This window comes from Suillus plorans, assembly GCF_016647745.1.
Source record: "Suillus plorans strain S12 chromosome Unknown HD556scaffold_141, whole genome shotgun sequence".
NCBI classification, from domain to species: domain Eukaryota; kingdom Fungi; phylum Basidiomycota; class Agaricomycetes; order Boletales; family Suillaceae; genus Suillus; species Suillus plorans.
Genome location: NW_024537525.1, coordinates 41,282 through 66,371, shown reverse-complemented (window position 1 = coordinate 66,371; position 25,090 = coordinate 41,282). Strand labels below are relative to the sequence as shown.

The 25,090-nt window shown below is 44.6% G+C and overlaps 8 protein-coding genes and 1 non-coding gene across 9 annotated transcripts; 5 read left to right on the top strand and 4 right to left on the bottom strand.

Moving 5' to 3' along the window:
* Positions 1–1,405: 1,405 nt before the first annotated feature.
* On the bottom strand, positions 1,406–3,602 carry HD556DRAFT_1315028 (uncharacterized protein; the record flags this gene model as incomplete). Its single annotated transcript, XM_041301063.1, has 10 exons — positions 1,406–1,507; positions 1,662–1,720; positions 1,781–1,831; positions 1,948–1,996; positions 2,043–2,136; positions 2,254–2,321; positions 2,371–2,525; positions 2,789–2,882; positions 2,977–2,986; positions 3,043–3,602. The coding sequence occupies 10 exons, from the start codon at positions 3,600–3,602 to the stop codon at positions 1,406–1,408; spliced, it is 1,242 nt and encodes a 413-aa protein (XP_041152001.1).
* Positions 3,603–4,182: 580 nt separating this feature from the next.
* Positions 4,183–4,515, top strand: HD556DRAFT_1204536 (uncharacterized protein; the record flags this gene model as incomplete). Its single annotated transcript, XM_041296445.1, has 1 exon — positions 4,183–4,515. A coding segment is annotated over one exon (333 nt), but the record flags the coding sequence as incomplete, so codon positions are not given.
* A 1,449-nt stretch (positions 4,516–5,964) lies between these two features.
* HD556DRAFT_1451710 (uncharacterized protein) lies at positions 5,965–8,133 on the top strand (the record flags this gene model as incomplete). Its single annotated transcript, XM_041308012.1, has 5 exons — positions 5,965–6,925; positions 6,981–7,125; positions 7,191–7,535; positions 7,582–7,799; positions 7,853–8,133. The coding sequence occupies 5 exons, from the start codon at positions 5,965–5,967 to the stop codon at positions 8,131–8,133; spliced, it is 1,950 nt and encodes a 649-aa protein (XP_041151999.1).
* Positions 8,134–9,573: 1,440 nt separating this feature from the next.
* Positions 9,574–10,646, bottom strand: HD556DRAFT_1315025 (uncharacterized protein; the record flags this gene model as incomplete). The annotated part of the gene is given in 3 exon segments (XM_041301062.1): positions 9,574–10,066; positions 10,086–10,568; positions 10,588–10,646. The coding sequence occupies 3 exon segments, from the start codon at positions 10,644–10,646 to the stop codon at positions 9,574–9,576; spliced, it is 1,035 nt and encodes a 344-aa protein (XP_041151998.1).
* A 1,519-nt stretch (positions 10,647–12,165) lies between these two features.
* Positions 12,166–13,083, bottom strand: HD556DRAFT_1451708 (uncharacterized protein; the record flags this gene model as incomplete). Its single annotated transcript, XM_041308011.1, has 3 exons — positions 12,166–12,360; positions 12,412–12,634; positions 12,689–13,083. The coding sequence occupies 3 exons, from the start codon at positions 13,081–13,083 to the stop codon at positions 12,166–12,168; spliced, it is 813 nt and encodes a 270-aa protein (XP_041151997.1).
* A 609-nt stretch (positions 13,084–13,692) lies between these two features.
* Positions 13,693–14,320, top strand: HD556DRAFT_1315023 (uncharacterized protein; the record flags this gene model as incomplete). The annotated part of the gene is made up of 3 exons (XM_041301061.1): positions 13,693–13,743; positions 13,845–13,870; positions 13,996–14,320. 3 exons carry the CDS (start codon positions 13,693–13,695, stop codon positions 14,318–14,320), a joined length of 402 nt encoding a protein of 133 aa, XP_041151996.1.
* Positions 14,321–15,972: 1,652 nt separating this feature from the next.
* On the top strand, positions 15,973–17,812 carry HD556DRAFT_1451707 (uncharacterized protein; the record flags this gene model as incomplete). Its single annotated transcript, XM_041308010.1, has 12 exons — positions 15,973–16,064; positions 16,121–16,193; positions 16,249–16,511; positions 16,569–16,593; positions 16,660–16,744; positions 16,799–16,888; positions 16,941–16,994; positions 17,056–17,076; positions 17,128–17,378; positions 17,445–17,615; positions 17,676–17,730; positions 17,784–17,812. 12 exons carry the CDS (start codon positions 15,973–15,975, stop codon positions 17,810–17,812), a joined length of 1,209 nt encoding a protein of 402 aa, XP_041151995.1.
* Positions 17,813–20,321: 2,509 nt separating this feature from the next.
* Positions 20,322–21,527, top strand: HD556DRAFT_1315021 (uncharacterized protein; the record flags this gene model as incomplete). Its single annotated transcript, XM_041301060.1, has 7 exons — positions 20,322–20,355; positions 20,406–20,464; positions 20,545–20,738; positions 20,796–20,908; positions 21,116–21,179; positions 21,236–21,326; positions 21,420–21,527. The coding sequence occupies 7 exons, from the start codon at positions 20,322–20,324 to the stop codon at positions 21,525–21,527; spliced, it is 663 nt and encodes a 220-aa protein (XP_041151994.1).
* A 2,317-nt stretch (positions 21,528–23,844) lies between these two features.
* HD556DRAFT_t129 lies at positions 23,845–23,918 on the bottom strand. Its single transcript has one exon. It is a non-coding gene; the product is annotated as a tRNA-Gln (tRNA).
* Positions 23,919–25,090: the final 1,172 nt, after the last annotated feature.

Below are 25,090 nucleotides of genomic sequence, written 5' to 3'. Positions count from 1 at the left end.
CAGATACAATGCACAAGGCGCTTATCAGCATCCTCTGGAAAGCGGACCTGATTCAGTACCAAAAACTCTGAAGTTCGCTCTAAGTACTCACCTTATTTGCCTTGTGCACCCCTGTGCTCTGCTTCGAGCCTTGTGGCATAAAATTGCTGCAAATCGTGAGTTATTGAATGAATGTTGGATAAAAACCCTTCGGAACACGCGGCTAGGGACTTAGAACTGTCTCGGCAAGAAACTGGGTCAACGATGACATATTGAGGTTGTTCTACTTATATGTGCATGGTGTTGCCCTCATTGGACCAAGGCCATGGCTATGTGAGAGGCCCAGTGAGTTGCACAGATTGGTCACCGATATTGAACTGAGATGAACATGGGTACTCGGACATACACTGAGGGAGTACAAGCAGCGCCGGACGAGGTCTGGGAAGGTGGTCTTGCATGACCTGTACAGCGTGGTAGGTTCTGAACATACACGTGGTGTTTGTACACATATTGAAAGTCTGTCTACAGCCACCTTGCCACATGGCATTCACTTTCACCCAGAACGCAGTGATTGGCATCATAGCCATTGAGTGCGGTGCAGTATTTGCTGTCACGGGGAAGATATCACGTGATGGTTCAAAATTTGGTTCAATTTCAACTTCCGCTTCATACGTTCTCTTCCCATTCTATACTTCCTTTGTTACACATCTTCTCACATCACATTGTCGTAGCTCCATACGGGGGCATAGAGCCGTCGCTCTGACATCATGTGAGAAGTGACATTCGTGTCTAGCTCCTTTATGGGCGCATATGGCTGTCGTCGACAGTCGCACGACGTGTCTGTTCTATTCGCGTCACTCTTGCACGCGTCCCATCTCCTGTCCTGTTCGCATCACTCCTGCACGCGTCCCATCTCCTCGCCGTAGCTCCTTGCAGGAGTTCTGAGCTGTCGCTCTGGCATGGCATGATGGGCGACTCTCGCACTTAGCGCCTTTATGGGTGCCTGGCTGTCGTCGACGGTCGCGCGATGAGTCTGTGCTGTTCGCATCACCATTCGACGCGTCACCTCTCCTTGCTACGTCTGTCCCATTCGCGTCACTCTTGCACGCGTCCCATCTCCTCTCTTTTCTGTCTTGTTCGCGTCACTCGTGCACGCGTCCCATCTCCTTTATTTTCCTGTCCTGTTCGCGTCACTCTTACACGCGTCCCATCTCCTTGCCGTAGCTCTTTACGGTAGTTCTGAGCTGTCGCTCTGGCATGGCATGTTGGGCGACTCTCGCACTTAGCGCCTTTATGGGTGCCTGGCTGTCGTCGACGGTCGCGCGATGAGTCTGTGCTGTTCGCATCACCATTCGACGCGTTTCATATTGTCCGGCTCTCGCCGGAGGTTGTGCAATATGTTAGTTGGTTTATTTTTGTGCGGCCCTTATGCATATCCCACACTCCATCTCTTTCCCGTTGCTTTTCGCGTGGGCTTTCGAGTTGTCGCCCTAGTTGGGTGTGATAGCGGGCTCATCTGTCCAACTCCCTGTTGCTTCAGTTCAATGTCAATTTAGCAACAATTGATAGATATACTGACACTGTTAGGTTATTAAGAACGTCGGGTCATGGAATTTCTGTGCAGCAATGTCAGATAATAAAAGGCAACACAAAGAAGGGTCGGAGGCTACTCTGAGCATTACCCCCACATAATCAACCTTCAAGACGCTTATCATCTCCTGAAGCTTTCTGTGAAGGATATCTGCTTATTATCCGAGTTTGAGGATCTGAGTGGGCATTGGTTTCATTGAGGTTTACTTACAGTTTTCGTGTTTCCTCTCTAGGTCATCCAACAGGTCTGGATGATATTGGCCTATATGAGTCGCTCAGGTGTTGCGAGGCAAGATACGAGCTAATTTGAGAGAGACGGTACAGACGAAAATGAACAGGAGGATCTCAACTCATTTTTGATTGTTCCGTAGTATTTACTTATACTACTTGCTTTCCGACAAACTCGGATGACGTTAAAATCCGCTGCCTATCGTGCACGGATCATATCAACTGATATTGTCGTCAACTCGTACCTCGCGCAACAACATCAATCTACATGATGGAGCATTTATAATCACAAACGAGCTGGTCTTGGGCTTGAAGTAATTGGTGACACTCGTTTTGGTACTATTTATTGGGCAGCACTATCAATAAAATGTGGATTGCCAGCATTTCAGGCTGTCCTTGAAGATACTGATCTTGGAATTGATATGGCGGTGAGTGTTGTCTTCGTTATAGACTCACAACATAGTGCAGTGTTTCACAATGTTCCAGCGTATAAACAGGCCAATCCAATCGCGATAGATCTCATCCTGAATAATCGGCAAAGCAAGGACAACATAGTTACATGTGCATCAAAACCTCCCCCTGATATGTCGAAGCGAGCAGCTCTTGGCATTCAAAAGATTTTGCAGCGGAAATATGGTAATGTTCACGACACAGCCAAATATACTGACCCAAAAGCTGAGATGCAACGTCGAAACTCCGCACTCGCACATCTGGGTCTGGCTGAAGCACTTCATAATCAGTTCGAGGCTTATTTCCGTGCTTAGTATTCATTCAATCGCAAGATGCGCTCCAATCAGACCCCACGTGATTACTGGCGAGCACTGTTGAAGTCAGGGGATGAACTTGCTGATGTACTTCCAGTGAGTATAAAGTTTCCGTCGTTTTCTAAAATTTCTAACTATATCTGCCAGATTATCGCAATTAAAATGTTCCCTCAAACCAGATTGACAGGACACTACTTCGTGCGCGCTATTCTCAATGTCGAACTCACTTATCTCACTCGATTTTAACCAGATGTTCAGGATCTTTTTGTTGTTAATGTTTTGTATGTTTCTGAATCGATTCGTAGTAATATTAAAGTGTAGCTATATATGACAAAACGCGAAATATGATGCATATACAAAAAGCTTAAGCTACAGTGCAAAGCTATATATCCGCTGTGTCGATAGAATTTGAAACATGGGTAAGACTAGAGATTCAATAGAGATGTTGATGTTACAGGTAAATGCATATATATATACTAACTACTTCAAAAGTCCAGCTTTTAACAATCTCAACCGTCTTTCCTGCCTGTTCCTTTGACGCCTTTCCTGCTCCTCCTTGTCATCTCTGGCGGGGGGTTCTACAATCACGACCTCATCATCCTCATCCGCGACCCTCTCCTTTCTTGTGCCAGCCCTCTTGGGGGCGGGTTCCACAATCTCTACCTCGTCGTCATCTCTAGCCCTCTTCTTGGCTGGGATCTTTGATGACGTCCTGTTAACCCTCTCATCCCATGCCTTCAAGATGGCCTTATCTCTCAACGATGCCTTCTTTATGGCTTCATCTCTCTCCTCATCTCTCTCCCTCCTGTATCTTTCTCTGAATCTTTCCTCTGGAGTCTTCAACGTGTCGATTGGACTCTCGGACCGCGTGTCCACTGGAATGTCGGGCTGCGTGTCTACCGGACTGTCGCGACGCATCGTCTTCATCTTCCTAGGCCCTCTTCTGTTGGTGGGCGCCGTCATCCTTCCGACCCTCCTGACTTTTGGTGGTGCGCCATCGATAGGCTGCTTTGGTTTGGTCGGGGGTTGGGGTCGCGTCATTGTGAGTTATTATAAGAGACAAGGATTGTAAGTCACAAAATAATGTGATAGTTGTAGGATGAAGACGAAGACAAGCGTATTTGAAGTGAACTAGATACTGTGGACTGTGGTGACTCTATTGAATCGTGAAGCGGTCCACCTGGTTAATTGAGCGAATCTCTCAGAGGCACTTAGATGATCACTCATACATACATATATTAGATATATTTACACATCGTAAAACACATTTGATCTACTTTCACCCCAAGTTTGAAATGGTAAGCGTCTGGTTTGCAACAGATGATCGCTGTACTGATCGCCTAACTACCATTCACGATTCAAATGTCAAGTTTGCTGATTGATGCCCAATCAAAATCGACAAGAATGAGGTAGATACGCGTAGATAGATGTCTAACCACAAATTGAGGTAGATATAAATCTAAGAATTTCGAGAAAGCAAAACCCTAATTTTGTGCAAAACGCAAAGAATATTGGCAAAGGAAGAAAATGCAAATATTGTCAGACTGCGATCGCGTAGTTTGCAACTGCGCAACGAACTTTCGGCAAACTTTGCACATGCACACTAGGTCAATGTGCACCTGGTAGCGACCATGCTGATATTAGTGTGTTTCGCCTCCCCCCTGGTGGTTCTCAAGAATATGCTGACAATTTACGCCACCTCGTCCCATCCCCTAGTCAACGACAATTGGAGATGCGCAGGACAGAGACCAGTATCACGAAGCCACCTCTTATTCTTAGACTCAACCCTTCACGTTGCCTTGGAGTTCCCAACTGTACGACCACGGATATTATGCATCTAGCTGGTAACCTCAGTGACCTCCTCATTTCTCTTTGGCGTGGAACGATAGATTGTGCCGCTACAGATGATGTAACTACATGGGATTGGGCAGTACTCCATGACGCGGAAGCTTGGAGTGCACATGGGGAGTTGGTTGCACAAGCGGGTCCGTTTCTTCCTGGTTCTTTTGATCGCAGAAAAACTCAACACAAGTTAGTTATAAAACTTAGGAATTCCAACTGTAAACCGTTAGTCTCGCTCCTGGCCTTTTTGGAACACTCACTTTTTCAGATCCCTCTGCACAAGCGCCAGGCATTTCTGGACACCAAGTGACTAGTACGGATGGCTTGTGTGCTATTCCTGCAAATGATACCGGCGAGATGTCCTTATCGTATGGTGCTAGTCGTGCTTCCACCTTGGGAGCACTTGCGAAACAAACACGCGAGAGCGCCGATTCTCAACGCTTTGTATGTCGATGCAAGCGGGCCCAAGAGTGTGGAACCTGAACAAGTGGTATGTGTTCATATTCAAACACACACAAGTCTCACTATTGTTTTAAAGATCCGTCCTGATGACGACCCTCTGCACACTCCCAATGACTAACATACACTTCCCCCCGACAACGAACCTCTGCACACTCCAACAACAAACTTTGAGGACTATCGCTGAGGATTATCGCGACTATGGGACGGACTATTGAGAATTTTAGCATATGGCCGCACTTTGTAACTTTGAGGACTTACTGGAGTCACCAGACTTTGACGACTTTAAGCACGTAGTTGTACCTTCACTTAATATGAGGGAATATACCTACTATTATTGGACTTCCAAGACCGAACTTTGAGGACTTGCCACCCACGACTTTGAGGACACTTTGAGGACTTACCACGAGACTTTGAGAAATTACAACGACTTTAAGGACACTATGAGGACTTACCACGACTTCAAGGACGCTTTGAGGAATTACCACGACTATGAGGACACTTTGAATACTATGACGACTTCAAAGACACTTTGAGGACTTACCACGACTTCAAGGACGCTTTGAGGATTTACCACGACTTTAAGGACTTACTAGACTTACTTGACTTTGGCGATTTTAACCACATAGTCGTACTTTCACTTGATATGACTCTGAGCACAATTTTTGGACTATACCTAATATTAATGGACTTCCAAGACCGATGACTATATTCACACTGATTATTTACCAAGTGTCTGACCGCTCTGAATGTATTATGACTTTGAGGACACGGTCACACTTCCAAGACTCACCACATTCACACTTTCCTTACTAAGCTTATGAAGATCAACTTCTCCTGTAAAACACATCCTTCAAATCGATGATATTGTCAAAAGTCCACTGTTGGTTGAAGCCAACAATTGTGCAAGTGTCTCCTTAATTAATGCGTGTGGCCGATTCAAATCCATTTATTTGACCCCGCCGCTCGTCCTTCTTTCCTCTTAACTTCTTTCGCCCCATCTTGAATTTGCAAAGCTCGTAACATTACGAGCTAATAGCATATCATAACCAACCCCACGCTTAGTTTTATCTTAAATAAGTGAATTCCTCGTTGATATACAATGCCACAGCACGACCAACCGGACAAGAAGCCAAGGCTTCAGCACGCCGATCTTTCCGAATCTAATCTTACCGAACAGGAAAAGCAACGCGAACGTCAAAGACGATGGCTCGCCAACGAGAAGCGCGATCCTGCTCGGGCGCAAGAGATCAAGGAAAGGAACGCGGCCAACAAACGTGCATGGAGAAAGCGAAAGAAGGAGGAAAAGGAGAAGGCCGACCAAACAGGCAACGCAGGCCCCGCCGAAGGACAAGGTCCTGCGAAGAAACAGCGTGTTTCCTCTCCCGAAACACATGCTGAGGCGGGACCGTCCAACTCAGCCCCAGACGATATCCCTATCAACCCAATCCTCCTCAACCAGGAGGAAACCCTTCCTCAGGCGGGACCTTCTAACTCAGGCCCGGACCATATCCCTATCGACCCACTTCTCCTCAACCAGGAGATTGCCGCGCCTACTCCCACTCTCCCTCTAATGCGCGATGCTGAGGTGATGACGGATGCGCCGGAACCTTTCGTCAATCTGCCCGTCGAAATCATCCCTGTACCTTCTTCGCCTACCTTCTCTACCCTTACCAATCTCGACTCTCGCGACCGGGCGACTCCCATTATCGGCACTCAAGTACACGAAAAATCAGACACCATCGACTGGTCTGATGGATCCACGACGGTACTACCGTGCATCATGAGGGATGGCGTCAATATATGCCAAGAAGACGCCGACACAGTGGCTTTCTTTGCTTCTCTCCCGGAATCGCTTCCAGAGACCTCTAAAAACGTCGTGCATTTACATTACAAGGACTGGCGCACAAAGAGCCGACAGTTGTGCGACGAGATCTCTGCGGCGATTCGGGTAAACAAAGCCGTCGTCATTCGGAACATAAGCACACCCGAACCTGCAACGTTGGATCTAGACTACCTCGAAGATCGCGGGATGTCAGACTTAATGCACGTCGTCATACATGGTATGATTATTTTAATTTTGTATACTCATCACACGATCTAACCTTGTTACAACAGACGCTGAACAACGTACCAAGGATTTCACGTTTCCCCACCAGCATGCAACTCTCGAAGAGTTCGTGAACAACATACACGATCCTAACAAGATCCAGTGTATTCTAGACGTTGGATACGGACAAGGTGGTCTCCCGTCAGCTCTAAGGTTCGTACCCATATCATTATTCTAATCCATCACACTACTAAGTTAGCTGACCCGTCCATTATTAGCACTCTCGACAGCGGTATCGTCAACGGATGGAATCAAACTACCGTTGACTGCCCCGTCGGTGAAAAGGTCCACCCGGATAACTTCACCGTACACTCGTGGGCGTTGATTCATAGCCCCGCGTTTTGGACACATCCGCACCACGACTCGGATGGTAGCCTGACATTCGTGCAAGTCGAAACAGGCGAAAAAAAATGGGGCCTGTGGCGACACGTTCACGAGGACATGCTCACACGGACCCACCTCTCCGAAATAGCCCCCGAACTCACGGATCTCTATCAAAACCGCAAGAAAATACAGGAGACTTGGCACGGAGAAATTGTCACTCTCTTACCCGGTGACATGCTGTGAGTACATTGTTATTTTATAAGGATTTTTACTCATAATTACTAGTATACAACCTCCAGGCCAATTCCACGCGGTTTATACACCAGTAACTTCGTTTGCCACCGGAGGGCATTTCTACAACTACGAAACCATGCATCTAACGGAACTTTCTCGATACATAGACCACAAGCAAGGAAGGACCCTCACTAACCAAGTCCACGAGCATTCTCTGGAAACTTTTCAGCGAATGGTCATTAACTTACCGCGCATATCGCGTCGTATTAGTGAGTCTATTTCTACTTGTACAACGTTGGACACTTTTGACATAATTTTTCAGAGCTATACAGCAGGCCTTTGATTGCTCTTTGCATCATGGTCTTCGATTGCAACAAATATGTTGCCGCCGGCACTGAAAAGCCGAAGTTCAAGACGAACACCACAAAGCCGGCGCATGATATCGGCAACGCGATCATAAAGAACTTCTGGAAGGACCTCAAGAACGCAACTAGCGTGTATCGCAAGAAGCAGATACATGGCAGCAATAGCCAGACGCATCCGGGTGAACCCATTAGTAGAGATGAACTGCTGAATTGCTTGAAGCGCTTCACTGCGCTGTAGTGTAGTTACTATATATTTACTTAAAATTGGATTTGACATGCTGTATGAATAGACTGTACAATACATTCTTATTAGGTGGGATGTGCAGGTATGACCGAGAAGTTAAACAATCGTGAATGTAACGCTATATTATAACTCTTCAATTCTTTTGCGAGTCACATTTGTGTTTGATACATCATGGGAATTTATCTTGATCCTATTAGTAAATCTATAAGTTATGTTGGACGAAGAAATAGATGGAGCCGAAGTGAAATAATCGATACTGTCCGCACAGTGTCCTCAAAGTGTCCTCAAAGTGTCCGCAAAGTTTATAGTCACCCAAGTGTCTTCAAAGTGTCCTCAAAGTAGCATAGTCATCAAAGTGTCCGCAAAGTCGTATAGTCCGCAAAGTGTCCGCAGTGTCCTCAAAGTAGTATAGTCCGCAAAGTGCCGGCAAAGTGTCGGCAAAGTGTACTCAAAGTAGCATAGTCATCAAAGTGTCCGCAAAGTCGTATAGTCACCAAAGTATCAGTGAAGTGTCCGCGAAGTGTAGGCAAAGTGTCCTCAAAGTAGCACAGTCATCAGTGTCCGCAAAGTCGTATAAGTACTCACCAAAGTGTCCGCAAAGTTTCCACTGTAGTAATATCCAGATGCATCTGGGGCAGCCTATCAGCAGAGAAGAACTACTGACTTGTTCGAAGCGCTTCACCACTCTGTAGTATTTTTTACTAGATATATTACATATATTGGATTTTTCATGCTGTATGAATGCATGAATACCAACTACGGAATTGTCCAATATATTTTTAGTCGTGATACTCGTCAAATTCTAGTTAAACAAGTGTGAATGCAGCGCCAGATTATAAAGGTTCAACGTTTTTGCGAGTCACACTCGTATTATTACGCATTTGAATTGATTAGGATTCTACTAATAAATCTGTGATTTAAGTGTGCACGAAGAAATACATAGAGCTGAAGTGAAATAATTGATACTCAAAATGAGTCCTCAAAGTCAAACCGGGTCATCAAAGTGTCCTCCAAGTTCAACGACGTCCTCAAAGTCAAACCGGGTCCTCAAAGTCAAGGTACGTCTTCAAAGTCTCACGACGTCCTCAAATCGTTGTTTGAATCTATGAAAAATCCAGACAAGATACAATTGCACTATGATAATTCAGTGCACATTGTATAAATTTACGATAGTCTTGTCACGTGAACATTATCACGTGAAAATTATCACGTGATGGTTCAAAATGTGGTTCAATTTCAACTTCCGCTTCATACGTTCTCTTCCCATTCTACTTCCTTTGTTACACATCTTCTCACATCACATTGTCGTAGCTCCTAACGGGGGCAAAGAGCCGTCGCTCTGACACCATGTGAGAAGTGACATTCGTGTCTAGCGCCTTTATGGGCGCATATGGCTGTCGTCGACAGTCGCATGACGTGTCTGTTCTGTTTGCGTCACTCTTGCACGCGTCCCATCTCCTCGCCGTAGCTCCTTACGGGAGTTTTGAGCTGTCGCTCTGGCATGGCATGATGGGCGACTCTCGCACTTAGCGCCTTTATGGGTGCCTGGCTGTCGTCGACGGTCGTGCGATGAATCTGTTCGGTTCGTATCACTATTCGACGCATCACCTCTCCTTGCTGTGTCTGTCCCATTCGCGTCACTCTTGCACGCATCCCATCTCCTTTCTTTTCCTGTCCTGTTCGCGTCACTCTTACACGCGTCCCATCTTTTTGCCGTAGCTCCTTACGGGAGTTTTGAGCTGTCGCTCTGGCATGGCATGTTGGGCGACTCTCGCACTTAGCGCCTGTATGGGTGCCTGGCTGTCGTCGACGGTCGTGCGATGAATCTGTTCGGTTCGTATCACTATTCGACGCATCACCTCTCCTTGCTGTGTCTGTCCCATTCGCGTCACTCTTGCACGCATCCCATCTCCTTTCTTTTCCTGTCCTGTTCGCGTCACTCTTACACGCGTCCCATCTCCTTGCCGTAGCTCCTTACGGGAGTTTTGAGCTGTCGCTCTGGCATGGCATGTTGGGCGACTCTCGCACTTAGCGCCTGTATGGGTGCCTGGCTGTCGTCGACGGTCGTGCGATGAATCTGTTCGGTTCGTATCACTATTCGACGCATCACCTCTCCTTGCTGTGTCTGTCCCATTCGCGTCACTCTTGCACGCATCCCATCTCCTTTCTTTTCCTGTCCTGTTCGCGTCACTCTTACACGCGTCCCATCTCCTTGCCGTAGCTCCTTACGGGAGTTTTGAGCTGTCGCTCTGGCATGGCATGTTGGGCGACTCTCGCACTTAGCGCCTGTATGGGTGCCTGGCTGTCGTCGACGGTCGTGCGATGAATCTGTTCGGTTCGTATCACTATTCGACGCATCACCTCTCCTTGCTGTGTCTGTCCCATTCGCGTCACTCTTGCACGCATCCCATCTCCTTTCTTTTCCTGTCCTGTTCGCGTCACTCTTACACGCGTCCCATCTCCTTGCCGTAGCTCCTTACGGGAGTTTTGAGCTGTCGCTCTGGCATGGCATGTTGGGCGACTCTCGCACTTAGCGCCTGTATGGGTGCCTGACTGTCGTCGACGGTCGCGCGATTAGTCTGTTCTGTTTATATCACTATTCGACCCATCAGCACATCTCCTTGCTGTGTCTGCCACGTTCGCGTCACTCTTTCACGCGTCCAATCTCCTTGCTGTTTCTGTCCTGTTCGCGTCGCTCTTGCACGCGTCCAATCTCCTAGCTGTTTCTGTCCTGTTCGCGTAACTCTTGCACGCGTCCCATCTCCGTGCCGTAGTTCCTTACGTGGGTTTTGAGCTGTCGCTCTGGCATCGCACGATGGGTGACTCTCGCGCTTAGCGCCTTTATAGGCGTCTGGCTGTCGTCGACGGTCGCGCGATGTGTCTGTGCTGTTTGTATCAATATCTACTATATCTTCTTCAACATGTTATCAAAGCAATTGTAAGTAGTCTTGAAAATATTCCTGCGGACGCCTAGCAGAATTGAGTTATCACTCTGGAGATGAGCATTTCAACAAACACAATTGAGTGATCTGAGAGGACAGGGGAAGAATTGAACGTATGATTGTGTATCTATATCCCATGACAGAGCTGTTCCATGAATTCGAAAATAAACTTCCTCAAGTAGTTACAAGACAATGAACCGACTTTGGTGAATTGTAGACTCACCCACGATACACCTCATACATTCATTAAACATAGTATTTATAAGCAATGAAGCAGTTGATTCACCATATGTACATGGAATACTGATTGATATGTGGAGACATGCACCATCAACATAGTCACCACCTGTGATGTTCTGGCATATGGCCGCCACTATTACACATTACTGTGACTTCCTCGAGGTTTCACAAATATTCACGTATTTATCACACAAATTGCTTGATGCTTGGAAAAAATCATTTGTTGTATGTGGATATTGGAGTGCTAATGCATTTGTGCTCACAATGGCGGCCAAGCTAACAAGTAAAATAATGAATATCCACATGTTGCACAATGTACATGATTGTGAACGTGACTGCTCAAATTTGTGGGTGGCATAATGCACAATACTGATTCTGGACTGGCTCCTGTGGATATTTGTGCGTGGGAGAATACAATAGAGGGATTTCGGAATGGCCATGGTGGATATTTATTACTCTCGAGCATTATTAAAACAATCTCGCAAATTATTAATATATCATTCCCGGTCCAAACCAACAACAGGTACATGTATAATTAAGCTCTGATATTCAAGTGAACCAATTGCCTCATTGAGGCTCTTGAGCTCTCACATAACGGGTTTGAAATGAGAATATCGAATTAATGGGAAAGGAAAGTCATTGTATTGAGTCGTTTATAGAATATATGAACTAAACCACACATGCGTCCAAATTTTCAATTTTGTGTATTGAGATACAGGGAATGACAGGATGAAAAGGATCATCTAAGAGCATAATGTACATATGATGGATAGTTGGGTACGTATGATGGGTGTGCTACTAGTATATAATTTTACTAGCTAATTAGTCCCTAAGTCGTCAGGTATCAATCAGACACCGTCAAATCTATCACCTCTGGCTTTTTTTTGGCTTTGGCCTTTCTGCGCATATTTCCAAGACCAGATGGCTTTATGATTCTCAGCATCATCTGAGGCCGAGGGGAGTACAGAAGGAATTCAACGAGAGTTGTGACGCGCAGGTTTCCCTCTAGGTTTTCTATCGCATGTCTTAATCGTGGAACCTAAAAATCAATTAATATAACCTTCCAATGAAAACAACGAATAAATCTCACGCAATCCCAAATGTCTCCCTCTTCGGGGGTATCCCCGACAATCTCCATCTTCAAAAATTTAGTCAAGAAATCCTCGTATTCCTGTCCTGGCTGGTCTTTAGCGGAGGACACGATCGTCTGGATTATGCGGTACGGTAGGAATATCTTTCTGAATTGACTCCTGTATTGCGCCGATGGAACTCCCAGACAATATCGAGCTCGCTCGGTTTCGATATACATGGAACTGTAAAATGAATGTCATAAGATATCAAGCGAGTTCAAGATAAAGGCGACTTACCCATCAGGGTCAGCAAGGTTGATGTCGTAACTCTGTATGGGTTCAATACGAATAAAGCCAGGCTCGTGTCCTTCGACACAAATCATACCAGCCCCGTTGATATCGCGAGACCCGAGTTCAAAATGACCGTCTAGTTCTGGAAGAAGAACCATGTCTTGCCACCAGTCGAAAAAAGCAAAGTCCTGTAGTAAGTACACGGTGTCTTTCTGTCCACCGCTTTGCCGCTTGACAGGGAAGTACTTATGTTCCGGTACTAATGTACCGGACGGTGGAAGATAAGGCTTCCCATGGTCAGGAACTTCAGTAGTACTGTTGCTATCTACGGTGAGTATTTCGTCCGGAAAGGACACCTCGTATGCTGTCGGTTTCCTTCTTCCTTTGCGATCAGCTGGCATCCTGGCTTGTCTTGGTATTGAACAAGTGAGTAAAAAAGACGAGGGTTGTGTGGTTGAAAGCTGAGATGATTTATTGGCTGGTAGGGGAATTTCTTTGAGCAAGCCAAGGTGTGAGATGCAGGACAAGAAAACTTGACCGTTTTTATATCTATCTGGTCCTGTGGCAATTTTTGCGACTGCGCATGTGGATGATTCACAATTGATTGAACACGAAAGTTGACACAGGACAATAATGATTTTGTTGTGGGACTCATGTTTGACCACGATTCATTCTGCCATTGTAGTATGGACCATTATGCTCCCGAGCACTGCATCTTGTGCTTGGTGTCTCCTTGAATTCATTTGTTGACTTTGATATTTTTTTTTCTGCTATTATTACGTAGAATCACCACTACAGCGCTACCGTGCTCCATAATACAACAATGTGCTACAGAAATGAATTTTTGCTACAATTACTACAGGTGCCTCCAAGCACCTTAGCGTTACATAATTTGGCTATGTAGCACTATGTAACCAGTCACTGGAGCTCCCAAAATATTTGTTTTTTTCCCTCCATAGTAAGTGAAAGTCTCGCTATGCAGTCGTAGTTAGATAGAATCTTGGCCTACGATGTATTGGTTGACTTGCCTCATACTGTTCGCCTCCCCCGGTCTGTGTTTTGTATGTGGATTATGGAGTGCTAATACATTCGTATGTACAATGATGGCCGAGCTCACATGTACAATAATGAATATTTACATGCTACAAAATGCAATGGACAGAATTGCGAAATCGGCGCTGCTGACATGTGCGCGTGGCAGACTGCATGTGCCCAGAGTAATGTTTAGCATTGACGGGCCCGTTTGTCCATCTGAAGAGCTGCCCAATATGCAGCTCATATAGATGGGATCAAGCAAAGTTATGAGCGAGTAGGGGAAAAATCAAGGTCGCGGCACAAACATTTGTTACTATCCCACTTGAGCCGCAGCTACAGCCGCTCTATCGTGACGCGGCGAGTGCGTGTCATATGCGATACCTTTTGGAGCGAACCCAGGAGGTTCTAGATGGTGTGAGGCAGATAGGAAAGATCCCCGTTGTTGACGATATCGCAATGTGGTTTGATATTCTTGGTACTGTGCTTGATGGTGAGATCAAGCAGGATGTCATTCTTCTGATGGATTGCTCTGGCGCTTACGGTGTTACTGCTCTCTATCGTTGGGTAATTATTGCTCTGTCGCGTTGGTGTAATTCAGTTTAAAATGTATCTGTAATTATTTTCTATCGTCGATGTTCATTCTATAAATGAATAAATATAGTATTACTATAATGAGTGGACACATTTATCCCGCTGCAGGTTGATCTTGGGGCTTAGTATTCAATACGACTTCGATATCTTGAAACTGTGTCCTCACAAAATTGATCTCACAGTTTCTGCATGGTACAGCAAAGCCTCATTTATATCCAGCAATGAAATAACGAGTTGGAAAGTATGCATATATTTTTGGCTCTATGAATTTATTTCGAAATGTAGATTTCGAACCCATCTGAAAAATGGCATCTCGCATGCGCCGACGAATATACTCGTATATTAACAACACCATCAATTTTTGTCTTCACCCCCACAATGTTAATTAAATACGATAAGGTGACAAGTTTTCCCTCAGCGGTGTCCGCTGCTCCAACAACAAATGACAGCAGCCATGGGAATATCTCACTTTATTTTTTAACAGGGCAATAATTTGAGCGCATATACTGCATCTACTTTGTGATACAAGCCAAAGGCGCTATTGAATGTGTACATTTTACAATTGGCGAGTGCCATCACAAACATGCAGTGAGTGTCTACTAATTCCATTCTGCATTGAACGACTATAAGCTCTTTACAAACGCTTTGTCCTCGCCATGTTATAAATCGGAGATAGCGCTCTCACCATCATCATCAGAATCAGCTTCTGGATCACTGTCGAGATCGCCTTCCTCGCACTGGTTATCACCTACGAGTCCCATGCTGCATGTGTCTGACAAGCAGCGATGCCTTTCTGTGTAAAAATTTGAGCAAAAAATACTGGCGATTATTGCAAGGAACTACTTACTATTCTCAAGTATTGGTAACCGGACCCTTTCTTCCAATAATTCCCAAAATAAGATGTCCTGCCTCCGACGCAGGTCACGCCATTTGACCATCATGCTGGCCAATAGTACTATTCTATCATCGTTAATTCCAAACAACGCTAGGAAAGATTCGATTTCACGGTGGGATTCTTTGATGCGAAACGCCAGTACGCAGATGCGCGGATGACGAAGCAGACGCTTGATTGCAATTGGCTGACAATTGGGTGTCTCAAGCGACAGACTATTTATTTGGTGGGGCGGGTGCACCCCTGCAAGCGTCACCCCATCTAACTAGAGTCAATACATTAGGGGCAATTCTTGTTCAAAACCTTGAATACATTTTTGACCGGCGAATAACTACTCGTGACTCGTCACGGTCTCTGCCTTTATACTACACAAAGGGATAGGTACAACTACACAAAGGGATAGGTACAACTACACAAAGGGATAGAACTACACAAAGGGATAGGTATGTATATTACTGGTATAAGTCAGGTTACCGCGACTAGTCGTGTCAATACGCCCTCGTTGAACATCAATCAAATGGCAACGACTCTGAGCCAGACTCATAGTACTCTTACAGATGCTGACTTATTGAAACTAGGCATACCCTCATGGCCATCAAGGTTGCAAATGTATTCAAAAGCTGTGATGCAGTAAGTCCTTCGACTTGAATCAGCGCGACTTCCCGGTCAGTGTGACTACTAGTACTAGTACTAGGTCAGTTACGACGATGTAGTGCCAGTTCGCTGCAGCACAGTCACAGTGCCAGCCTGACTTGGAGCACCTGGGCCTGTCATGGACATCTCTAATTTTTTTATTCATGATACTAGTGATTCTGCGCTTGGCCCTGACTACTCGATAAAGTGCAAACAGGTTGATGGCTTCAGGTGGGTTGAGTTAGTCCTTGTCCTACTGAACCAAACTGAATACGTCATTCCCGAAGGAAACACAGCTACGGTGTCTGGCAAGGAATCGTGCATCCTTCAGGAGTATTGTATTATTTCGACGTCTCAATGGTAAGTAAATATTCATCGGTAATTCTTGTCTGTCGCATATCTCACAATCAGACAGAAAACATATACAGGAAGCGATGTGAAAAAATACACGCCTAATCAATTGAACAATCTTCAGAACTGGATAAGGGCAGCACGCAGGAGATTGCAGGAAGAAACATGGTATATGGTCGTAAAGCCTGTTACAAGAGAAGACAGAGACTACTACGAATACTATTGCGTGGTCCCGGATGCCCGCATCATTGCTTGGTTTGAGGATTTTAACGCCGACCTTCTATTCCAGGAATGCGCCTTTGCGAGAGAGTGGAACCACAAGAGCAAGTTCTATTCCCCAATGAACGTGTTCCGATTATGCTGATAATTCCATGGTGGTGTCAGGGCTCGAGCTGGAGGCACAATTTTGGTGAGAACATGTTGATGAGGTAGAAAAGAGACTTCTAGGATACTAACACGAATTTTTTTCAGGAAGCACATTGATTTCTTTCCAAGACATTATATTATGCAACGCTCGGATGCTACTGAGCTACGCGCACACTTAGAATGGTATCTGGCAGGTAAGAAACGCATCTTGTATCAAGCAATGACTGATATCAAAGAATAAATGATAGAGGGGTTGATTCTGGAACAATCGACTGCGGCATCATTGTTTTGGAGCACCGACCAAACGGAGAAAGTGATCGCTCGCCTTATTAGCTTTGGTACTTCGCAAGACATTATGCAACCTTTTCCTTTTTTTAAACAGAATTGCAGAGAACCTTCTCAACTCCGATGCATCCTTGAAGGAACAAGGCGTCGCATACTGTGGTGCGCTTATGTTGATCGCGGCTCTCGTTCGAATACTAAACTGACTCGCATAAACTAACAGGAAGGATATGGAATATTTTACGTAAGTGACAGGATCAGTGCTCCGAAAATTTAGTTTTAATTTGCTGGAAAGGCCATCACCAGTTTCTCAACTACTATGGTTTTCCAGAAGCTCGTCTGATGCGGACCCATTCAATTGAGGGAAGCAAACGAAACCGAAATATCCGTTTTTTATCTTTGCTATCGACAGCTGCAATGTTTGGTGTTCCAGTGATGGTATTGGAGCATGTTGAAAAACTTCACGTTGACGGTATTGTCAATCTGCTTGATATCAAGAAATTCCTTGACCATTTCAACGACGATAACATAAAGCACAGCACTCTGGTATGTGATTTACCATCAACGTACACTTTTCTGATATTCGTGTCCTTGTTCTTTCCCACTGCCCAGGCGGGCGTTATCATGGCAGTAGATGCTAGCATACTTGCTATTCCGAATATTGGTTCCCAAGTAACAACAAGAACACTATGCTCTCTTTCACTTATCCTTAGCGTCCACTGCATTTTTGCGGGCGTTGTGGCACAACACTTTGGGCAGAAGATGAAGTCTCTTCAATTTGCCGTGCGCTCAAGTTCAATAGATTATTCTTGCGGTTATTTTCTCACCCGAACATTTTAACAGTCTCATAACTTGCAATACCACTTTACGAAGGTTGCTATCATCTATAGCGCTCCTAGTTTGTTGCGAACGACAAGGTATTTTCTCACTCACTTGAATCTATCACAATAGTGATGAATATGTGTTATTCAATAGCGTAGCATTATCTACTCTGGGCCTTTTAGCTGGTATTTTCACAGTGCCAGATCGGTCTTTGATAACGACCATACCGTGCATGATCACCATGGTTTTCGTTGGAGGATTTTTGACTTGGTCTTCAGTTTCCATTTCTCGTCAACATCTAATGCACGGGGTTAGAACAATGTCTTGATTTCACAAGAAATCATCGCAGTCAATAGATTTCAGAAAAACTTCGTGTAGATTGTAATGAGATCCGTGCTATTCACTTAGTATCTGAGCACCTCAAAGCATCAATGAGCCCTTTCTCATCAATTATATTACTGGAACTCCTCATTCCTGAGCCAAATATCTAAATCTTGTTAAGTAGCGGTGTATAGCCAATTAATTTCATTGTTTTTGTCTCTCAAGATAAAGATTTGTCACAAATGGACTGTAACTAATAGCAATAAAACACTCCTTAAAGGTGAAAGTCATTTTATATATGAAATTCAGATACATATTAGGGGATATGGTAATCGGCGTCAGACACTAGTAATGATACAACTACTTTTATGGTGATTGCAAGCTTGGTATAGTATTATATAACGAAAAGTATCAGAAATATCGAGATTTTTGTGTAGTGGGTAGCACATCACATATGATTGCATATCATTTGCTTCTTTTCTCGTGTCTCTGTGAAAAGTAAGACCACTGTGAAATTTCCAGGTCGGACACAAACATACCTGCTTCCCACAGTTGGCAAGGCGCACGCAAGCACCTCTGAATTTGCATAAACACACTTGAGTTCTGGCATACAATACTGCAAGTCCCCGTCTTGCTATTGAAAAGGTGTTTTTAATATGGGGCTTTGCCGATAAAGTGTCAATGCCATCTGAAGATGTTGGAATGGAGATCCTGTGAACATAATTGCACTTGCACTTGGTCTTGTAAGAAATTAATACACATCAACAAGTTAATGAATACTTACTACAATGTGATCTGCATCTGGTATTAAATTACCAATACTTGATGAGAAAAGTGTCTGTTCCATCTGTTCAAAAATAGGGTATTATTGGCTGATTGTGCTGCTGGCCTGCTCTGGGTGCCAACCACTTTTATGGCATCAGCTGTCTTGTGAGCGGGCCCATCAATGGTTATTGTGTTCTCTGGCTAGTCACAAAGAGTGTGAAACCTACCCAAGCATTGTTATTGTCAATGTCAACAGGTGTGAGACTCTGCACCACAAGGCCAACACACCATTTGCTCTTGTGATGCACCAAGGTCAGCTAATATTCTAAAGCAGGGTGCACGGCCCGTGCTAGGAGTGCATGGCACCTGCCAAATCTCATGGCACGCGGCGCGCCTGTCAACTAGACCTTCGCACACCCAACCTGATTATATGTGCTCTCGAGCACGCTTGTGGCCCGGGCATGGACTGGGCGACCAACTCGCATTTATGGCATCAGTGAACCGGTGAACAGATGAGAATGGTATTTAAAGCAATATATTGTAGGGCATCGCAACAATCTTCATAAATCTGCTGACCGCTTCCACATGGGAATATTTGGCATTGTGGAGGAAAGACAAATTTGGAAGCACGCCAGCCCAGTATCACTATTTGCTTCGCGAGCTCTTCCGCATGGATGAATCGACGAAAAATTTAATGCGCACAGGTTCATGAAATTAAATACTGACTGAAACTGAGAGGGTCAAGAAAGCAGGTTTCAATGTCTTCAGATGAAAGACACTTTGGTGAAGTTCCCCATAGTACGAATGGATAACGTTTGGTCTTCGCACAATACATTTTTGCTAGTTCAGAATGACGATGGCATGAATGCAACTTGCTCGAGCCTAAAAAGCATAAATCTGCGTTGCAACAAGACCACAACAGCAGAGTCGTGCATATTGCATGTCTATTGTTCGAACCGTTAGTCAAAACAATATATTTAATTCAATCTTACATCGGATCATTTCTTCGGGCAAAATCAAAAGCCTGCAATTTTAATCCGGTTCAAAGAGTTCCCGGCAGTGACCATATCTAGAAATGATTTAAAACTTGGTGTAGCGCTACAAGCATACATAATGATCGTGCTAAACTGTAATCTCACCCAATCATTGGCATCTGCACAATTTAACCCTCCTGGCCTCCTTAGCCCAAAAATTCTGAAGAACTTGTACACTTCTCAACTACACGACGGATGCTTCAAAGCAAGTGAGCCCGAATTTATGCATTACTTTGGATATTCGCATAACCTTCTGTGAGTGTCCCATCACACGACACTTGTATTCACTTGTATAAGTTCACTGATGTCGAAATTCCAGATCTTCCTTTGGATCAACCGCTGCTATTGACTTCTTTAATAAAAAGGAGTATCGTTCATCTGGTTATGCTTGACATCGACTCAAATTCTTGTCGATCATTCGCTCTCGACATCACCCGCAGAGTGACGGAGTTTACCTTTAAAGAGAAGGGTGGGCGAGGACGAGTTTCTCAGTCCGAGAACGCCACTGCACATAACTGTTCACCCACAGGCCATTTCTCCTCTCAAAATGACTGCCTCTGTGTTTGAAGCTAGTCAGCTTCGTGAGTCCCTCTATGTTTTTTGTACCGTCTTTCAACTGAGTGTCTGGTAGCTAACCAAAATCGCGTTGGCCCATACACCTATGTGCCTACAGAGTGGATATGTATCCTGGTGAGTTGTCTTGTCCAGACGTCTCGCATCTACTTCAAATCGCTCCCTTAGTTCCTAGTGTTATACAGTATTTCAACTAGTACATTTTTTTACTATCGACAGTGGACGGTCATGACTTGATACTTTCAGTCATCCACTTGAGCCAGGCACTCAAGTTTAGACTCTGGTGGATGCTTCCAACGGCAACTTTTGCCGGTGTTCTCGAAATACTAGGATGGAGCGCCAGGCTATGGTCTAGCCACAGTTCCAAGATTCTGACGCCTTATGAAATGCAGTACGTGTTCATCTAGAAGTACCTATTCGCACGCCCGCTCAACAGTTTCCACTGCAGGCTTGTCAGCACTATCATCGCACCTACTCCCCTTGTCGCTGCCAACTTTATCATTTTTGGCAAGATAATCAACCAAGTTGGACCCCAGTACAGCCGTATAAACCCCAAGTTATGTTAGTGTTGCCCTGATGTTCCTGGCAGCTCATTTACTGATCTGGTGCAAATACCATCATTTTCTGTTGCTTCATTGGTATCATACATTCAAGCTGTGTTTGTTGTTCATATCTTCCCAACTCCTAGGATATTTATATGGTCAAAACAGAAATAGGTTACAAAGTTCAAAACTTTTTTCTCTTCTTGGGCTGGTACATATGTTAGAGGGATTCCCAAGGATCAATATGAGCCCGGAATGAAAGAAAACGGCGGTTGGGATGTGGAGATAAAGTCCAAATACTGACTTTTTCATACCTGTGACCAAACTCAATATTTTCGACCTCCAGAGACCCTGGGACCATCACCAATCGATTTCTACGTCTTAAAAGCACCAGGACCATTATTTACAGTATCGGTTTTGAGCTAAAAGTGACCATAGTAAGATATATGAGGTAGGAGGGGGGAGGAGGACCTTCTATATCTCAACAACCTGATTTTTCCTGACAAAACGGGCTTGACCATCGTGTTTAGGGACATCAAGAGCACTCCGGAAAAATACTTTTAGAGGACAAGCAAGTCATGGGAAGCCTAGAAAAATCGATCTTTGAGGGGGGTATCAGGAAAACTCCCATATGTTAATTAGGATGGACTCAAATCACTCTGGGACCATTTCCAATCGATTTATATGATAATAAAACAGTAGGAACATCTCTTTATATACCGGTATTTACATAATATCAAGATATATGAGTTTGGGGGGGGAGGGGGACCCTGCATATCTCAACAACCTGATTTTTCCTGACAAAACTAGCTTTACCATCGTGTTCAGAGGCATCAAGAACTCTCAGGAAAAATACTTTTGTAGTCCTGGCAAGATATGGGAAGCCTGTAAAAATCGATCTTTGGGGGGGGTACCAGGAAAACTTCCATATTTGTCTCAGGATGGATTCAAAACACTCTTGAACCATCTTCAATCGATTTATATGATCATAAAACAGTAGGAACATCCTTCTATATACCGGTATTTACATAATATCAAGATATATGAGTTTGGGGGGGGAGGGGGACCCTGCATATCTCAACAGCTTGATTTTTCCTGACACAACTAGCTTTACCATCGTGTTCAGAGGCATCAAGAACCCCCAGGAAACATACTTGTGGAGTCCTAGCAAGACATGGGAAGCCTAGAAAAATCGATCTTTGAGGGGGGTATCAGGCAAACTTGCACATCACATTCCATATTGGTTCAGAACACTATGAAGCCATCTCCAATCTATTAATATGATCCTTAAATACTGGGAACATCCTTTTCACATCATTATTGACATGAAGTCATGCCTCTTGGTGAAGTAGGTGGGGGGAGGGGGTAGCATGACTCTCAAACCTGATTTTTTCAGATCAAATTCGCATTTCCATCTCATTCAGATTGGTCAATAACCTCTAGATCAAGTTCAACATGAAGCCAGACAAGTCACACGAAGGCTGAAAAAATCAATCATTGAGTGAGGCAGCATGACAGGGGTGACACAGCTTACATAAGCAAAAGCGGTGGACTTGGACTCACTTATACCAAGACTTTGCAAGATCAAGTATTTCTGTTGCTGCTCTATATATATGGATCAATTACCTTCATAATGAGCCTGAGATCGAGCCATGCAAGTGATATATTGGTACTGTTGGCAATAGTTTGACCCCCATGAAGGGGTGGCAACCAACCTCAAATGCCCCCAGAATCACCAAGTCAAAAAGCCCCCAGAAGCGAAAATAGTTGGTACTGTTAGCAACAGTTTGACCCTCATGGAGGAGTGGCAACCAACCAAACATGCCTCCAGAATCACCAAGTCAAAAAGCCCTCAGAAGCGAAAATAGTCGGTACTATTAGCAACAGTTTGACCCTCATGAAGGGGTGGCAACCAACCAAAAATACCCCCAGAAGCGAAAATAGTTGTTACTGTTAACAACAGTTTGACCCTCATGGAGGGGTGGCAACCAACCTCAAATGCCCCAAGAATCACCAAGTCAAAAAGCGAAAATAGTTGGTACTGTTAGCAACACAGCATTACAGACATTCATAACTTTTAAATGTGATTTTTTTGAATGAAAAGGGCATTACCATCGTGTTCAGAGGGCTCAATACCCCCAAGTGAAACGTCTATTTGAAGCCAAGCAAGTCATATGAAGGTTGAAAAAATCAATCATTGCTCGAGGTGGGTCTGCTTACATAAGCAGAAAAAATGCGGAGGCAGCACAATGAGGTGGTTATTTTTCATGGACAAACTCATGTTTCCAGTGCATTAAGCAGGTTATATCATATTCAAAACAATTTCTGCTTCAAGTCTGACCAATCACATGAACGCACAAAAAATAAAACTTAAACAGAGGCAAGCCAGTCAACTGAACTGAACCAACCAACAAATAAAGTTTAACAGACCGATGTTTGCAAGCAAAATAGAGTCTTCACTACACATGGTGGATATAAATCTCGCCATATAAGGGTCCCACCCATCGCAACCTCATATCTCCCTTCATCTGATCAAAGAGGCAGGAATCTCTGGACTCTATCAAAGTTCTCTTGCCCAATTTTCCATTGATTTGGCTGTCATGGAGGATGGTAGGAGATGAAACCAGCTCCAGCAGGTGTTGGAATACTTGATTAATGTGAGTCGTGACACAGCTGTGAGCTGGCTTCGTCTCCTACCATCCTCCATGCCAGACACAGCCAACTCAATGGCAAATTGGTTGGCCTGTCTTGCCGCCTTGGAAACATATTTGACGATAGACAGATATCAAAACCACCAAGAAGGTAAGTACCACACTTTAGATTACCACCTTCAGCCTTGATGTCATTGAGTAGAAAAACAAGTTTCTCTCTCCATTCAGCCTCAGAAAGGAACAACACATCTTCATTTATATGGGAAAAACAAAAATCGGGTTGAAATATTGACAGCTGAAATCATGGCAGGACAAGGATTTGAATCTAGTCCTTCCCAACTCCAGGGGGGGACATCTTAACCACTAGACCGTCCAGTCATTACAGTTAGAGACAAAGATGTGAGGAAGGCGAAGGTGGTGATTTTGCGACTGGTGCATGTCTAGAATAGATGTCAGAACAGGTAACACAGACTTTGCTTCATCTTGAATCACCAGGATGGGTTCACCTGTTTTCCAGTTCCATACATCAAGCTCTGAAGTGTTGTCTTCGATTATAAACAAGATAACGAGGAACTCGCTACATGCTTTAGAGGAGGGGCAGGAAGCTCTGGACTCTATGAAAGTTGTCTCGCCCAATTTGCCATTTGTTTGACTGTGTCTGGCATAGAGAATGGTCGCCAGAAGTGTTGTCTTCGATTATAAACAAGATAACGAGGAACTCGCTACATGCTTTAGAGGAGAGGTAGGAAGCTCTGGACTCTATGAAAGTTCTCTCGCCCAATTTGCCATTTGTTTGACTGTGTCTGGCATAGAGAATGGTCGCCATGCAACGGTCCCACCCATCCCAACCTCATATCTTCATCAATCAGGTCGGAAAAGCAGGAAGCTCTGGACTCTGAGACAGTTCTCTTGCCAAATTTGCAATTGAGTTGGCTGTGTCTGTCATGGAGGATGGTAAAAGATGAAACCAGCTCCAGCAGATGTTGCAATACTTGATTAATGCGAGTCGTGATGCAGCCGTGAGCTGGCTTTGTCTCCTACCATCCTCCATGCCAGACACAGCCAACTCAATGGCATAGTGGGCAAGAGAAATTTCATAGAGTCCAGAGCTTCCTGCCTCTCTGACCAGATGGAGGGAGTCAGTTAGAATTAAAGCTAAAATCATGGCAGGACAAGGTTTTAAACCTAGTTCTTTCCACCTGTGGGGGTGACATCTTAACCACTAGACCGTCCAGTCATTACAGTCAGAGACAAAGACATGAGGGAGGCAAAGGTGGTGATTTTGCGACTGGTGCATATCTAGAATAGATGTCAGAACAGGTAACACAGACTCTGCTTCATCTTGAATCACCAGGATGGGTTCACCTTTTTTCCAGTTCCATACATCAAGCTCTAAAGTGTTGTCTTCGATTATAAACAAGATAACGAGGAACTCGCTACATGCTTGAATTCTGAGCTACTATGGAAATACCATGCTATAGCTAAAGGCACGAGCTATGTTCTCCAGCTACATGGCCCTATACAAAGAGATAGTCTAGTAGTTAAGATGT